Source organism: Bubalus bubalis, chromosome 7, assembly GCF_019923935.1.
Source record: "Bubalus bubalis isolate 160015118507 breed Murrah chromosome 7, NDDB_SH_1, whole genome shotgun sequence".
NCBI lineage: Eukaryota > Metazoa > Chordata > Mammalia > Artiodactyla > Bovidae > Bubalus > Bubalus bubalis.
In genome coordinates, this window is record NC_059163.1 from 100,744,762 (window position 1) to 100,762,776 (window position 18,015).

Below are 18,015 nucleotides of genomic sequence, written 5' to 3' on the forward strand. Positions count from 1 at the left end.
ACATGAGCATGTAGGAGCCAAAGTGCTGAGCAGGAGGTATCTCTTTCATCAGTAAAGCTGCAGTCCAGACAGGATGGGGCCAAACCCCTTTACTTTCTTCTGTCTGTGTCCTCCTGTCATTTGGCCCAGACAAAGGCCACAGTCGTGACATACAGCAAAGGTAGGTACCTACAACCCCAGCTTTCTGGCCAGAGGACCAAAAACGAGAATTCCCAAGGAAGGAGCTCCCTAAAGTGACCCCATCACGTTGTTTATAATACAAACTACTGATGTGTGTGAGAACAGAACTAGCAGAGACCATCGTTCAGGTCTCAGGGACAGATGTGAATGGCGCTGCAAAGGCTTTGAAAACTGCACTGACCCTGGAACCAAAGAAGGCAGGTCAGGACTTGCAGGCTGAACCTAACCAGATGAGTTAGTGGCCAGCTAAAACTCAAAATATCAACATTCTCCACAAGATTTAAATAAGACTCGAGATTTCATAATATGCAAAACTTTCCACAGGATACAATCTAAAATTATCCAGCATATAAAGAACCAAGACAATCTCAATTTATAAGGGAAGTGAGTCAACAGACACCAGTGCTAAGCTGACACCAATGTTGGCATTAACTGACAGAATTTAAAGCAGCTATTATTAAAACGCTCCAACAATCAACCAAAAACACTCTTATATCAATGGGAAAAAAGAAAATATTCCCAAAGATATACAGAAAAACCAAATGAAAATTATAAAACCAAAAAATACAATAGCTAAAAGTAAAAATTAACTGTATATATTCAGTAGCATGGGCTTCCTTGGTGGCTCAGCTGATGAAGAATCTGCCTACAATGCAGGAGACCTGGGTTCCGTCCCTGGGTTGGGAAGATACCCTGGAGGAGGGAAAGGCTACCCACTCCAGTATTCTTGCCTGAAGAATTCCATGGATAGAGGAGCCTGGCAGGCTACAGCCCAAGGGGTTACCAAGAAAGAGTCAGACCCGACTGACTGACTAGGCACAGCAGCAGCATCCAGTAGCATAAGGGAGATGACAGAGGAAAAATTCGGTGAACTTAAAAGACCAAAGAAACTATCCCATTTGAACACAGAAAAGATTAAAAAAATAATAAAAATAAAAAACAGAGCCTCAGGACCAGTATGACAATAACAAAGAAAATTACTAAGGATAAAGAGGAAAATTACGTAATGATTTTTTTAAAAGATCAAATAACTAAGATGATATAACAGTTTAAATTGTATATATCCACAGAGCTTCAAAATACATAAAGCAGAAGGTAACATAAGTGCAAGATGAAACAAAAATCCACAATACAGTTGAAAACAAAAATCAACCACCACTCTCTCAGTAAAATAGAAGAGAATTTCCTCAGCTTGATAAAGATTATCTACAAAACGTCTACAGGTTACAGCAAGGCCCCTATATACAAACAAGTTCCCTTCCAAGAGCAGGTTTGTGAGTTCAATAGTCAGCGCAAGCACCAAATTAACACAATCAGCCATGCAGTACTGTACTGTAATAGGATTATAATACTTTTCACACAAATAATACATTAAAAAATGTAAAAAAATCATTTCTAATCTTATAGCACAGTGCCTTGAAAAGTACAGTAGTACAGTACAACAGCTGGCACAAGGGGCGGGCACTGAGGAAACGCGCAACAAGAGTTACTGACGAGGAGGCAGCGGCGGCCGGAGACGGCAGAGCGGAAGGGTCGCCAGCAGCAGCACGGAGGGAAGCTGCAATTTCACTCATGCTTGACACGGATGGCACAGGTTCTGGCTCCTTGATGTTTTCAGTTCTATCTACTCTCTTAAAACTTCAATCCAGCGATGTCTAGGCAGTAGCTCTTTTTTTTCCCATCACAGACAATGTGGAGCACTGGACAGCATTCTGCAACCTTCATGTACGGTTCTTCGCTTGGGTCCTATGCCTCAAAAACTAACAGCGCCTCCTCAAATAAAGAAAATCCCCTTGCCATTTCCCATGTTGTGAATCTCTTTGGTTCTTCAGTTACTTCTTCCTCTTGTCTCTCTTGGTCCTTTCTCTGGGCCTCCGATTCCATCAGGTCTTCATTAGTACTCTCCTCATGTTGCATGGCAACAGTACTTTACAGTAAAGTAAACAAAAGCACAGCCTCGTGTGGAGGAGGCGTGTGACAATGTACACCAGACACATGAATTTAAACACAACTGGACATGCAAACATATGTTCATATCTTTTAAATTTTGCAACTCTCCAAGGTCGTACGTAGGGGGACTTACTACATAGAAAGCTAAGTGAATGGAGTTGTACAAGGAAGGAAAAGTAATTATACCGTAACAATAATACATAATACTTATGTAGAGCCTACTATGTGCTAGTCACTATTCCAACTACTTTACATATGTTAAGTCCTAACAATCCTATGAAGTAGATACTATTTATACAGTACTCATTTTACTGATGAGAAAAGTTGAGCCACACTAAATAACCTACCTGCCCAAGGTCACACAACTATTAAGTGGCAAGTAGACTACATGACTCAAAACCACTTTACAAGTCAGAAGAGAGCCACATGGCAGGTGAGTAGTGTAACTGCCAAACTCTCTTCCTCCATCACAGGAAACCTAGTGACAAGGCCTAAACCAAATAATCAAGACAGAGAAATACAACCATGTCTTTCAGAGATATGGAATTGAATGCCAAAATAATCAGTTTAAAGTGGTGGAAAGGAAACCAAATTCTGGGGATATAACGTACAACATGATGAGTGTAGTTAACAATACTGTATATTTGAAAGTTGTTTAAAAAGTTCTCATCACAAGGGAAAAAAACTGAAACTGTGAGGTGATGAATAATAACTGAACTTATTGTGGTAACTGTTTCACAAAGTATACAATATCTAATTATTATGTTGTATACCTTAATGGGCTCCCCTAGTGGCTCAGTAGTAAAAAGAATCCGCCTGCCAATGCAGAGGACCTGGGTTCAATCCCTGGGTGGGGAAAATCCCCTGGAGAAGGATATGGCAACCCACTCCAGTAAGAATCCCATGGACAGAGCCTGGCGGGTTACAGTCCATGGGGTCACAAAGAATCGGACACGACTTAGTGACTGTGCAACAATACCTTAAACTTATTCAATGTTCTGTCGATTTCTCAGTAACAATTGAAAAACTAACACCAGGTTAAGAGATACCTGGTATTAGAATATTTGTTTCTAAGCCATATGCATGTGTTTTCAAGAATCAAAGCCATATTGAATACATAATAACTGGCATAATCTCTAAAATGTCCAGTGCACATATATTTAGGTTCCTTTTCTACAGCCAGTATTTTAAGTTGAATGCCGTTTTCCAGCTGCAGGAAGATTCTCTCTAAAAGACAAACTGTTTTCTGAGTTAAGGCATCTTGTCACTTAAAGTAGATTTAAACCAATTAATACAGCATTAAGGCAATGTGTTTATACTTTCTGCTCACAGTGTGACCAACTGGACAGCCTACTCTTTGCTCCACAACTGGGTATCCCCCCAGTGGCCAAAATACACAGCTCGTCTCTTTCAACCTCTTCCTGGGGGACGTCACCTTATGGTGAACAAGGCTTGTCAGGCAGGCATCAGCAAAGACAATCATGTTATTCTTTCTTTTCACATCAATCTCACATCCTTCCTAATGTTGTCGTTCTTGTGACTCACCTCTTACCGTGGGCACATCTAAACATTCACCATTATTTGCTGACTGTTCCAAGTTTCTCCACTCAGAAGGTAATGTTATTTACAACATGACAACATTCAAAAATTCAATCATCAAATCTTCTTGAATTTTAAATAAACAAAGAATTTTTTATTCTAATTGCAAATGCATACCATCTGGAGTGTATCAGAGTAGGTGCCAAGTTTTTCTTTTTACCCCTACTGATCACAGAACTCTTCTAAAAAGAAATCTAGAACTCTTTAGTATTTAAACAGAAAAAGAGGGGCTCTGACTGGGACAGGAGCAGGGAGGTGGTACCACTCTGACCTATGCCCAATTTCATACATATCTTATCTTTCAAAGCAATTCAATAATCAGATGCCTTCCTCCTCTCCATTCAAATCATACTTTCCTTCAAGAGTTCAGAAGATAACAAATGATTTTTTTTTTTTTTTAGACTTTATATAACTGTATTAGTTTTGCCAAATATCAAAATGAATCCGCCACAGGTATACATGTGTTCCCCATCCCGAACCCCCCTCCCTCCTCCCTCCCCATTCCATCCCTCTGGGTCATCCCAGTGCACCAGCCCCAAGCATCCAGTATACTGCATCGAACCTGGACTGGCAACTCGTTTCATACATGATATTTTACATGTTTCAATGCCATTCTCCCAAATCTTCCCACCCTCTCCCTCTCTCAGAGTCCATAAGACTGTTCTATACATCAGTGTCTCTTTTGCTGTCTTGTACACAGGGTTATTGTTACCATCTTTCTAAATTCCATATATATGCGTTAGTATACTGTATTGGTGTTTTTCTTTCTGGCTTACTTCACTCTGTATAATAGGCTCCAGTTTCATTCACCTCATTAGAACTGATTCAAATGTATTCTTTTTAATGGCTGAATAATACTCCATTGTGTATATGTACCACTGCTTTCTTATCCATTCATCTGCTGATGGACATCTAGGTTGCTTCCATGTCCTGGCTATTATAAACAGTGCTGCGATGAACATTGGGGTACACGTGTCTCTTTCCCTTCTGGTTTCCTCAGTGTGTATGCCCAGCCGTGGGATTGCTGGATCATAAGGCAGGTCTATTTCCAGTTTTTTAAGGAATCTCCACACTGTTCTCCATAGTGGCTGTACTAGTTTGCATTCCCACCAACAGTGTAAGAGGGTTCCCTTTTCTCCACACCCTCTCCAGCATTTATTGCTTGTAGACTTTTGGATCGCAGCCATTCTGACTGGTGTGAAATGGTACCTCATAGTGGTTTTGATTTGCATTTCTCAGATAATGAGTGATGTTGAGCATCTTTTCATGTGTTTGTTAGCCATCTGTATGTCTTCTTTGGAGAAATGTCTGTTTAGTTCTTTGGCCCATTTTTTGATTGGGTCATTTATTTTTCTGGAGTTGAGCTGTAGGAGTTGCTTGTATATTCTCGAGATTAGTTGTCTGTCAATTGCTTCATTTGCTATTATCTTCTCCCATTCTGAAGGCTGTCTTTTCACCTTGCTAATAGTTTCCTTTGATGTGCAGAAGCTTTTAAGGTTAATTAGGTCCCATTTGTTTATTTTTGCTTTTATTTCCAATATTCTGGGAGGTGGGTCATAGAGGATCCTGCTGTGATGTATGTCAGAGAGTGTTTTGCCTATGTTCTCCTCTAGGAGTTTTATAGTTTCTGGTCTTACGTTTAAAAATATGGAACGCTTCACGAATTTGCATGTCATCCTTGCGCAGGGGCCATGCTAATCTTCTCTGTATCGTTCCAATTCTAGTATATGTGCTGCCGAAGCGAGCACAACAAATGATTTTAAATACAACCTTTTCTGTAAAACTCCTCCTGTCCCCCAGTGAGAAATGACACATCCTCTAAACCCTTTAGCATGTACTGCCTCTACAATTCAATTAATAATCTATTTCATGGTGATCTCTCTTAATTTGATTCTCTAATAAACTGTGAACAAACTAAAAGCAATGTAAGTTTTTTAAAGGAACCATATTTCAAAATGATTCTCCTTGACTGTCACTTCATACTGTGGAAAGTAAAAAGCCCAAGATGATGTGCAAAGACCAACAGTTAAGTTTTGGTTCCCACCTTAAGTATTCATGGTAAACTATTTTCTTTTCATATCTACTCTAAAAAGTCATAGCTATGAAAAAACTGCCAAGGTTTAGAAATAACCCTCCTTGATTCTATTTCAGGGGCGGGGAAAAAAAAACTTAACAAGATTATCAACTTACTCCTAAAAAAGCAGAACATGTTTTACATTTTTCAGACTACTGGTGTTCTAAAGCTTACAGTGCACTGGATCAATGCCAAACCATGTCAATTTCTCTCCCAATTAAAATTTCAATGTAGCTATCATCAACTATTACTGAGCATGCTGAAATTCATCACATTCACTGAAAAGCAGCTATTCAAATAAATAGCCCTGTATTTTCCTCAGAGGATTTCAGAGTGTTTTGTACTTGGTTTGTGAGACCTACATCAAATCCCACCTTTTTAATAAGAGGACTAATAGGATTATTCTCATTAAATAAACTGAGGAACTGTCTCACAAAACAGCTAACCTAGCTAAAGACTTGTATTTCAAAATATATGAATATTTGATGAAATGAAGGAACCAAAGTATTCATAATAAATACCTCTCAGGACACCCGCCATCCTCTTACTTGCTGAGGCCATGAAGTAACAAGGGCACAGTCTTCAAGACCCCTGACAGCATCAAGTACATTCTGTGCCTCCTATTAACTCTTGAAGACTGAACAGTGTTCCTTCCTTATACCACAATCTCATTCTTCTCCCATTTCTTTACCTGACTAGGACCACTCAAAACCTGTGACTTATTCTCCACACCATGAAGAATCAACCTCTGACTCTTACCTGAGCAACCTTTCCTTCCTTATCTCTGAAAAATGTACCAACAACCTAACTAAACTAGGGTGAGAGTTCCCCCAGAGAATACCACACTGTCCTTTCCCTTGCACGACCTCGTCTATCTGTTCCTGACACTCACATTCACATCTTGTCCTCACAAGTTTTAACCTATCCCTTCAGTCTGTTACAAATGCTACCTTCATAAAGTGTCCACACCACACCTCATCCCACCCCATGCCTAACAACAGGGCACATGTATTTATTCAGCACTCCTTTGACAGCGCTTTGTCTCACTACCCTGCTTTCCACCTATTTCACTGCACCAAAGCACTGGCTACAGAGTACCTACTGAAACTAGAATGGTGAAGTTTTTACCCCATTTTTTCCTAACACCAAGAGATATCTACCAAGTTGTAGGAGCTGATATGGGGTAATACGGTTCTCAGTCCTGAAGAGGTCCTCGAATCACCTGGAAAATGTTTCTTTTAAAATACTCATGCTGTTCTCCACAAGTTAAGCAGAACAGTGGTTATCAGGGCTGGGTGGAGCAAGCAAAAGAGCTGTTTAATGAGCTATTTCAGTTCTGCAAGATTAAAGAAGTTCTTGAGATATGTTCTACAACAATGCAAATATAATAAACACCACTGAAAAGTACCCATAAAAATGGTTAGGATGGTAATGTCTCTCTGTGTTCTTTACCTGTAGAAAAAAGAAATTCATTTTTAAGTAAGTTAAGTTACAAAGCTGTATGTTATACAGAACAATGATTCTGGTTTTGTTTCAAAAACATAAAAACAACAAGTAACACATGAATGCTGACCATATGCCAAGCACTGATTTAGGCAGTACTATATGCACCGTTAATCCTCACAACTCTACAGGGTAGATTCTATTATTTCCTATTTAACAGATGAGAAAACTGAAGCACAGAAAAATTAACACGTTAAAAAAAGCCCACACAGCTCATTAATGGCAAAGCCAGGTTTTAAATGCAGGCTCTCTTGAGACAGGTTCCATGCTCTTAACCTCTATGTAATAAATATATAAAAGTCTGAAAAGATAATAAACCAAACTGTAACATACTCTTAGGATACGATCATGACACAGCTTTCACTTTAAACACTTCTGTTTTAAATTATGCAAAGATCATGCACTGCTTTTTATAACAAAAAAACAAATGGAGGTATTTACATTTAAAAAAAATATACTCAGTGGAATACAAAGTCTCTGGCCCTGCTAACAATCATTTTATTTCCTTGTATTTCTGTATTCAGACTCTTCACCACTGCAAGGCTGTGGTTACTTGCTATAACACACATGCCTCAGCTTGCTCCTACTTCCATAAACATCCTTCCCCTGGAGAGAATGTCCTCTCCTCCTTGCTAACAGACACCTTTTTACTTACCTTTTTATTTATTTTTTTCAGTGTACCCAAATCCATTTCTTAACCCCTCCTTCAGGAGGCCTTCTAGGACCTTATCTAGACCATTTTGCACCTTTTTACTATGCTGCTTTGAAAAACTGCCCGTTAGCAGTTTTATTTGTGCCCTTCAGAGCCATCAGCACACTTTCTTGAAGATCTCAGTACCTTTCTTCTCAAGGCAGGGACTCCAGGCAGTGGCTCAGTATGGAGCGTACTGAGCAGGCAGAACTAGATTTCTAAAGACATTCCTACCAGAAACAAGGGCTCACTGGAGACAGGCTGGATTCCAGATCTGGGACAGGGAAGCTGCAAGGTAAACCTTGTTTGTCTTGGGCCAGAGAGCTAGGGAACAATCAGAAACTACTGGAGGAAGGTCAAAAGGACACAGAATCCACTGTCCTTCAAAGGCGCTATGGTAGGTAGTTAATTACAAAGTGAAAAACAGCGTACAGTGAGCGGGCAGCACCTCCTAACCAAGCGATCACATTTAGGAGTGCCTCCTGATGTGACAGAATATGAAGCACACAGCATCACTCACGAGTCCTGTCAAGTGAATCCTGACAGAACAGACAAGGGATAAAAGAACAACTTAGAGACACTACGAGGAAATAATCAGATAACCAAGAACGTGTGCACTCTGTAAGACAACTGACTAGTCTCTTTAAAAAGCCAGCATCATGAAAATAAAGATGAAAGGACTGTTCTGTACTAAGAAATGTAACAATCACACGCTACTTGTGAGCTTTGAAAGGATCTTTGGTTCCAAAATTAACCAAGAACACAACTACTGAAGATGTTCAGGAGATAACTGATAAATTCAAATAGGATTGACTATTAGGAGATATTAGGGAATTCTTGGCAACATTCTTACAGGTAATCATGGTACTGTATTAATAAGTAAGAAAGAATATCCCTGTCATTAGAAGATACATGCTGAAAATGGTTACATATAACCATGTAATGAACGGGTAAGGTGTCATGTTGTCCTTGACTCAAAAATTTTCAACTAATACATATACAAATGTAATACACATAAGAACTCATAAATAAAGCAATTAGAGCAAAATATGTAGGTGACGGTATACTGCAATTAGTTATAAGACTCTTCTTTAAACTTTTCTATGTTTGAAAATCATCACAATAAAAAGCTAGGGAGACTCAATCAAGTTATAAAATAATTAAAAGAAGAAAAATTCCTTGTCTATAACTTTCACTTAGCACCTCCAGGTCATTTAACTTTTTTTTTTTTTTTTGGTCCATACAAGTAACCTCTTGGCCTCTTGAGGACAGTAAATTTTAGCAGGTTTGCAGATGCAAAAATAGCCCAACAAATGTTGTTATTCATAAGTAACACAACAGGCAAAACCCAAAAATGTCTATTAATGTCAAGTCCTAGATAGGATATGGAACAATATAAAGTTTCTCCTAATGGGAGAATAAGCACAATCACACTGGAAAAAATTCTGGCTCAGTCAAAACATAGCTGAATGCATACATATTCCATGACCCAAGAACTTTTCTCCTGGTTGTATACCCAAGAGAAACTCTTGCACATAGGCATCAGGAGCTAAGTACAAGAATGTTTAGAGTAGTACTGTTTATAATAGTAAAAACCTAGAACAACCCAAATTTCCATCAACAAAGGAATGAACAAACTGATACATTAATTCACAAATACTATACAGCAATGAAAATGAAAGAACGAGAGCGACACACAACAAGGGTGAATCTCAAGAACAGAATATAAAGCAAGCAAGTTGCAGAAGAATACGTGCAGTGATTTATAAAACCTTCAAAAACATCAAAACGAAACAATGCGTTATCTAAGGAATCAAATACATGGAAAAGCAAATGAATGATAAAGGCAGCTCAGAACAGGGAGTACCTCTAAGGTGAAAGACACATAGGTGCTTTGTGGTTTTACTTGCTTCATTAATATATTCTTTTTCATAGTTCAGGTGGTTAAGTACAGACGCATTTACTGTACCATGTTTCTTTAGATACTATGGTTGACTTACTGTTAGTTTTTTATTCTATTCAACATCTAACAAAAACAAATGAGTTTTTAAAAAAAAGTACAGATCCTGACTTTAAGGTACTTAAAAACCTCAATTCAAAAGCAATACTAAATCACGTAATACCTCCATTTATATTTTCCTCTACATTTTAGTAGGGAACTATGGAAGGTTAGCAGTATTCAAATAGTTAAGCCCATCACTAGCACCCGTTAGTGAAATAATCAGTAAGAAAATAAATGCCCAGTCAGAGAAGGGGAAAAAAAGTCATGTTACATCTAAAACCTAATGGCACTTACAATCTACCTATTTTACTGAATGATTTGAGCTCGTGGCTTGATTGATAAGGCAGGGCAACCTTCAGAATCTGATGCAAAGGGCTGCCCTTTTGCACCTTTTATCAAGGCAGGACCAATTAATACAAGTTCTCAACAGAGATGGAGACATCTCTGTTGACTGCCACTTTATGATAAGAAAATTGCTAAAGTCACAAAATCTCACTTATACCCTACCCACTCTTTAGAGGCCTGAGCCTATGACCTAGACAAAGGCCGCAGTAGCAGACCCCATGACAGAGATTTTAGGAATGCCTTCCAACAGACACCACAGAGCTCTGGTATATCAGGAAGAAGTCCCCACTGAACCTGGCTATAAAACAGACAGCTTACTGGGAAAAAAACAACAACAACAACAGAACTTTTAACAAAGAATAGTCAGAACACCTTAACATGAGACCTATCCTCTTAATAATTTTAAGTGTCAATATAGGTACAATGGTAAAGAACAGATCTCTAGAGCTTATCCATCTGCAGGACTGAACTTAAATGCCTATTGATTACTAACTCCCTATTTCCCCCTTCACCCATTCCACTCTTTGAGCCTATGAATTTAACAATTTCAGGTACCTCATGTTAAGTGGAATCACTTTTGATGATTGGCTAATTTCTCTCAGCACAAAGTCCTCCAGACTCATTCACGTTGTGGCACACTGCAAAATTCCCTTCTGTGTTAAAACTGCCTAGTATTCCATTATACGTTTATGCCACATTATATTTACCCATTTATCTATCCATATTGTTTCCACAACTTAGCTACTGTGAAGAGTGCACAAAAAGAAAAATCATTTGCAATGAACAGTTGAGAGGAAGTTTCAGAGGTCCCTGTCCCACGTTCAACTATTGCAGCTAAATACACACACTGAGAAAGGCAGACCTAGCTTACAGGGTGTGTTAAACTGTTCTTTATTCAAAGTCGGACCCAAGGCTGATACCAATCAAAGGAAAAAAAAAAAAAAAGGATTTATAATTGTTGAGCTGACAAAGCATGAATAAGCACATGCTTCATGTTAAAACTGAGTCCAAAAAAAAAAAAAAAACTGAGTCAAGAAAGGTTCAGGATCAAGCAGAGAGGATGGCTATACCTATATTTTGTTTCATTAGAACTTTAACATGGAGCAAAATCTCAACGGTTGCTCTATAGCACATTCCTGCCCATGTTACATCTACTAAATGGATTTCCTATTAATACCAGAGACAACTCCTCATTTATACAGAAGGAGCCACCACGCTACTTCTCCCTCCTGTCTAGAGCTGGGTATGTGTTTAGCCACAGGCTTATGTGTCTGTCATCCCCACCAAATTAACTAAGACCAAACTAAAAATTGTGCAAGTATGCCAAACCTGAAAAAGACTCACCAAAAAAAAAAGGAAGAAAAAAATAAGTGACTAACACTTCTGTCACAAACTATATGAACAGTATAAGCTCATATCTACTTCCAATAGCCCTTCAATCTCTAAAACAGTAACTCGCAGTTAAGGATTGGTTAAACTTTTGATTATCTACCAACCAAATGATGTTTGCTTTTTACAAGTTCTACAATAAAAATATAATTCATGCCAAAACTTCAACATAAGCATTTATAATACAAGCATGTCAGTAAATCTCCACCAGGAGGTTCTCAAACTAGTAATAATCCATTAACTACACTGTGAGAACTACCAGCACCTCAAGGTGGGTTCAATCCTTGGTTTATATACCAGCCCCACCATTACTCTATACTCTCAAGTAATCAAAATGATTTAAAATTTCACAAGAACATTTACTGAAAAACAGTTAAACAGCAGCTAACAACTGTTTTTAACTAAACAATTAAAAAATTAAAAAGAAAGTAAATTCAACCATACAAGTAAATACAGAACAGAACATCACATAAAATATTATTCAGCCATTACAAAGGATAATGTAAATGGAGCCATTACACACATTCCAAATGTATTACTTAAGACATAAAAGAGAGCAAATTCCCTAAGATTATGTATATGATCGAACCATTTTGATAAAAATGCATAGAAGTATACGCATATGAGTGTGTGCAGGAATACATAAATGTTTGTAAGACTACCCATCAAAAGACTTACAGAAATTATCACCAACCTTTCACCTGTATTTTCTAATTTTTCTACAATAAAAGTTATTTTTAAGAAAAAAAAATCACAATAGGTATTGCTATCTTACAGCAATATCTAGAAATAGTGTGAGGTAATGTAAGGAATTTTAAGAAAATCCCTAGAAATGTCAGGAACTTTGTTATCAAAGGAGAAAGTGTTTTAGAGGACAGGGCTACATTTCAAAGACCTACATTTTGGAAGTGCAAATCTTTCCTCACTTTTCCACTCCAACATACGAGATGCCCACCCACTCATTTTCTTACTGAAGACCCAAGCAGTCACTTTACATGGCCACTACTTCTGTGAAAGAACCTATTCCAAGAATTTGTGCAAAACATTCATAACAAATAAGACTCCTCCTCAAACATTTTAAACCTTCCTTATGGCTAGCTACAATGGTAGTAGACATAAGGCGTGTGCAACAACACTATTGACTGAACACAGTGTCGAGGCGCTTTGCACGCTCTTATTCACCTTCACCTCAACTATAAGCAGGGTGCATCATTAGCGCTCTCTTATAAAACAGGACACAACCTACTCAAGGACATGGTCGCAAAAAACCCAGGTAAGACTCCAAACCCAGGCTTCCTCCTTTTAAGTGCTTACGCATTACTGGGGTTGCAAATCACTCAGGTGCTTCTCTGCAGATCCTTTAAACTACAGTCAAGATAGTATCTGCCCTGGGGTGTTCACTAAGGGCCTGACTGCTTCTCTTTGCCTTTCCTTCTCAGGCCTAATGACCTTTTTTCTTTCATTTCATGAACTGAGTGCTTACTGTGTACAAGGTACTTACGAGAAATACAAAAATGAGTACAGCACAGCCTCCATCCTCAAAAAACTCTTACAAACTCTTTAGGACTATGAGTAAACTACTAAGCTACTATTAAACCTAGTCAACTACTACTGAATAAGATGGATACAGCTATAAAGAAATACCATGAAACATCACAAACTCCTGTAAAGCTCGATTTCAAGTGAAATAGGTTTTACTCATTAAAATACAAAAAATTGTCTTAAAATTAAGCATCTTAAGTAAAAACATTCCTATCTTCTTAAGCATAAATACCGTATAACGATAAAAAGAGCTAACATTGATTAAACGCTAAGTGTTTTATTAATACATACAAACCCTGAGGTTGGTACTATTCAAAGCCCCATTTTAAAAGGCTGTAACAGGACCTCCCTGGTGGTACAGTGGATGAGAATCCACCTGCGAATGCACAAGAAATGGGTTCAGTCCCTGGTCCAGGAAGATTCCAAAAGCCACAGAGCAGCTAAGCCCAGTGCACAACTACTGAGTCTGTGTTCTAGGGCCCGGGAGCCGTAACTACTAAAGCCTGGGTGCCCTAAACCCAGTGCTCTGCAACTAGAGAAGCCACTACAATTGAGATGCCCACTTGCCGTAACTACAGAAAGCTGCTGTGCAGCAACAAAGACTCAGAAAGCAAAAATAATATAATTAATGTTAAAAAAATAAAAGGTTATAACAAAAAACAAAGGTTACCTGCCTAAAGCACACAGCTAGTAACAGAACTGTGATTCAGTTGTGGCAGTTTACTTCTTTATTCTGGCTTCCCTGGTGACTCAGCGGTAAAGAATCTGCCTGCCAATACATGAGATGAGGGTTCCATCCCTGGGCTGGGAAGATCCCCTGGAGGAGGAAATGGCAACCTACTCCAGTATTCTTGCCTGGAAAATCCCATGGACAGAGGAGCCTGGGGGGTTGCAGTCTCTGGGGTCCCAGAGTCGGACACAACTGAGCATGCATGAATGCACCTCTTTATTCTGCCTTTTGACTCAAGCATTTATTGACCACCTATTACATGCAGAGCATTGTGTTGAGAAATGAGGAGAGGGCAGTGAGAGTTTATTCATGATGCTCACCTTCTGATTGAAAGACAGATAAACAAAAATCAAATGATCAGACTGTATAAAATGTTATAAAGGAAATAAGGTGGTGTGACAGGATAACCAGAAAAGACTTACTTCTGTTCTCTTGTAGTTTTGTTCACAGTTGATTCCCAAAGACAAGCTGGTCAGACAATCAGCCTGGGGACCACAGAAGAAAGGAGAATAGAAAAGACTGACCACTGCTAGTGAAGATGATCAGAGAAGTGGCAAGGAGAAGCCCCAATTTCATCATAAATGTGGAAACTGGCTTAGTGATTGAACAAGGTCTCAAGCTGGGACTGAAAGAACATCTATGATTTCAGAAGACAGGTGATATCCTGTGTAAAGGAACAAGTATAAATACAGACTCTGGTTAAAGCAAGAGAATAAAGCTGGACTCAGAAGAGGTGCCCTAACTATGGGGCTAGAATCCTGCAAGCAATGGCAATTCTATTCATTATAGGTGGGGGAGAAGCACAGTCAGATCGCTATGCTAGGGGAAAAATAACTTTTGCAGGAAAGGTTTTGTTCCTTTGATTTGTGTGTGTGTGTGAGTGTTTACTTGCAAGGTGGGAAACTACAGTAGAGAAATGAACTAAGAGAAACTGGTGAGAAATTTTAAAAACTGACTAGAGGAGGAAGCAACAGGAATGAAGAGAGAGAGCTTCAAGCATCAGTCAGGATATATTCGACTACAGGCATAACAATGGAACAAGAAATATACCTGCAGAATCCAACGTGAAATACCTACTGTACTAAATATACCCTGAGTGTTTTCACAAATGTGTTGGCATGTTCCCCAAAACCCCAATGAGCCAATGTCCTTTCTACTAAATAATACATGCCTAGGATAGTATCATCTATCCTTGATGAGTACAGTTTCACAGCATCTTTTCAGAATCTCAACAAGTGTCTGTACATATTATTTCATGTAACATTACAAAACAACAACTAAATTTAAGCAAAACGTAAAACACCACATTATTCTACTCAGAGTACATGATTTTCAAAAACAAACTACTGGATTTTTTTTTTTTTTAAGTCCAGGTCCCACACAGGCCTCAACAAATCACAGAATTTGAAAATTATTTTAAAGAAACAAAAGGACTCAGACCAGGTTCAGCATGTTGAGAAGTCCCAGTGCTATTTTTAGAAAGAGCAACACTTCTCCAAGTGTAACTTTTTCCAAATGATACTAACAAGGTCAAGGATCATATCCTATCTGAAAACAAGTCCTATACAACATTGCTAGGATCTTTTACAACGGCTTATCTTACAAGTGCTGGATCTCCGGGATTTTCTTTACATCTTCATTTCACATACAGCTTTATGTTTACACATTTATATTTGAAAGTTATATTTGTGTTTACTGTTCATGTATGTTTTCCTTCTATTCATTTGCGTATATATACACATACATATGTGCTACGCTCTACTGCCAGCCTTAAAAAATACTGCCTTTGTTTTATTAAGATTTCACATTCATTGAATAATTTGGGTCTCAGAACAACCTTGTGAAATACATTAGTAAAAACTTCATCTTCCCGTCTGGACAGTGGTGGGACTGGAGCTCAGAAAGATACTCTTGACTAGTTCAAGATCTCAGTCAATAGCAAGGACAGGGCCCTGTCGGTGCCTTTAGACTCTTTGTGCATGCTCTCCTCCCCGCAGGACACTACCAATTTCGTACTTGAATATTCCCGTGCCTCTCTCCAACAAAACTGGATTGTAACGAAGAGCCGTACAAATGCCGCCAGGCCAAAACTCTGAGCGTCTAAATGCAGCCGGAACACTAGGGCTCTTCAGTAAACAAACACCAGCACACGTTTCAGTCCGGACACCGTTCAATGGTGGCTTTGCTCCACTGCACAAAACTTGTTAAAATGCGGCCTTAAAGCATAATCCTTAATGGAACTGTCTTTTTCGCTCAGTGGGAAGTTCAGTTAATCTGAGGTGACTCATATTGTTACCTTACGGTTTTGTAAATCAATAATTCTGAGTACCAAAGGAAAAGAATGAATTACACAGCTCCCTCTCCATCCGCAACTCCAAAGTTGCTTAAGTGTCAATGTGCGAGAGTAAAACCTAGGGACAGAGGTGGGTGGGGCTGGAGCTAGCACTGCCCCTCTCGGCGCCCCCACCGTCCCAGGTATCCCTTCTCCAAGCCCAGCGGGTCTCTTCGACCCCTAATCCCGTGGGACCACAGTGACTACCCGGCCCCGCAGCCCCCACCGACCAAGACCAGAGCCCCGCCGGGAGCTGCAGCTGTGGCGACTCGCACAGCCAGGGCTGGCCCCTTCCCCGGCGATCCCACCTGTCCCGCGTAGCCCGCACACCTGGCAGCCCCCGCCCGGTCAGAAGATGCGCGTTGAGAACTGGCTCCTAAACGCGGCGCCCTAGGGCGGTCAGGAGACCCGGGGCAACTCCGCTTCCGCCCCCAGCCCACAAGGCAGCACGCCCGCGCCCGCGCCCCCACCCCCGCGGGCGCCCCAAGCGGCCGGGGTCCGGAGGGGCCTCAGATCCCCGGGAGGCGAGAGGGGGCGGCGGCGCTGCAGACTAGGCGGAGGAGGAAGAGCGGCCGGCGAGCCCGCCCGGGGAAGAGGAGGAGCGTGTCCCGACCGGCCGCGAGGGCAAAGAGGAGAGGGGAGGGAAGCGGCGGCGGGGCCGCGGGGGAAGCGGGAGTCTACCTGCGAGCAGAAGTACGAGCCCTGGATGCCCAGCTTGATGCAGGTGGGGCACTGGAGCTTGGCCTCGCTGCTGCAACCGTCCGTCTCGCACACACGCGTCTCCACCGCCGCCATGCTGCCTGGCTACTGGAGGAGCGCCTCACCGAGGAAGAAGGGGAGGAGGGAGGGAGGAACGGTTGGACAGAGGGAGGGCAGGGGAGGGGAGAGAGGCCGAGCCGGGGGAGGAGCTCGGACCGCCGGGCCTGGGCGCAGGAGGAGGAGGAGGAGCGCGGGGCCTGCCCAGAGTACGCTGCGCGCCCCGCCCCCGCCCCCGCCCCGCGCGCGCAGCTGGCCCCGCCCCGTGGCCTTCGCCCCGCCCCTCAGCCGAGGGCCCCAGCCTCTCGGCCGCCTGTGCGCACGTGGGCCGCAAGGGTACCTGGCCTAGCCCTCGGCCTCTCCGCGCGGTAGCGCTTCTACCTGCCGCGAGCCGGCCCCCGGAGGAGAAGGCCATGCTCTGCCGACTAGGAAAGGCCCTCTCGGTGCCTAACGAGAAATCCCCAGTTGTCGCCTACTGACTGGATCCCAGGGTCTTGAGCGTCTGCCATACTCTCAGGCCGTTGGAAAGGACGCTCCACTCTTCTGTGTTGGTCCACCCGGCAGCTCCTTGGAAAAGGAAAGTAACTCCATTTTTACGGATAGTGTCTGCTTTGAGGCCTAAGGACCGCCGCTCATTCACAAAGAAAGAAAGCCCGGGAACTCTTAATGAAGAAGTGTGCTGGGTTTTGTGTCAGCTTTTCCTCGTGCCCTCTTATTTTTCACACCATTCCCCCCTCCATTCGCAAAGTACGTGCCAGTGATAGTAACACAACTCCTGAATGTTCAATACAGTTTTTTGTATTATACCAGTTGATTGTTTAAGAGGTAAATAGGGAAAGATTGTGTTGATCATGAAATGTCACAATTGAAAGAAGCTTTAGAGGTTATCTGTTAGGACTTCCCTGGTGGCTCAGACGGTAAA

General features: G+C 41.0%; 1 protein-coding gene and 1 non-coding gene across 2 annotated transcripts in view; both read right to left on the reverse strand.

Annotated features, from left to right (window-relative positions):
- Window positions 1-17,216, reverse strand: part of METAP1 (methionyl aminopeptidase 1) — a 55,750-nt gene extending 38,534 nt beyond the window's left edge. Inside the window, exon 1 of the mRNA XM_006059196.4 lies at window positions 17,019-17,216. Within this exon, the coding sequence (XP_006059258.1) occupies window positions 17,019-17,132 (114 nt within the window). The 5' untranslated portion in view covers window positions 17,133-17,216. The remainder of the gene's footprint in view (window positions 1-17,018) is intronic.
- LOC112586316 lies at window positions 5,371-5,477 on the reverse strand. Its single transcript, XR_003110778.2, has one exon. It is a non-coding gene; the product is annotated as a U6 spliceosomal RNA (small nuclear RNA).
- Window positions 17,217-18,015: the final 799 nt, after the last annotated feature.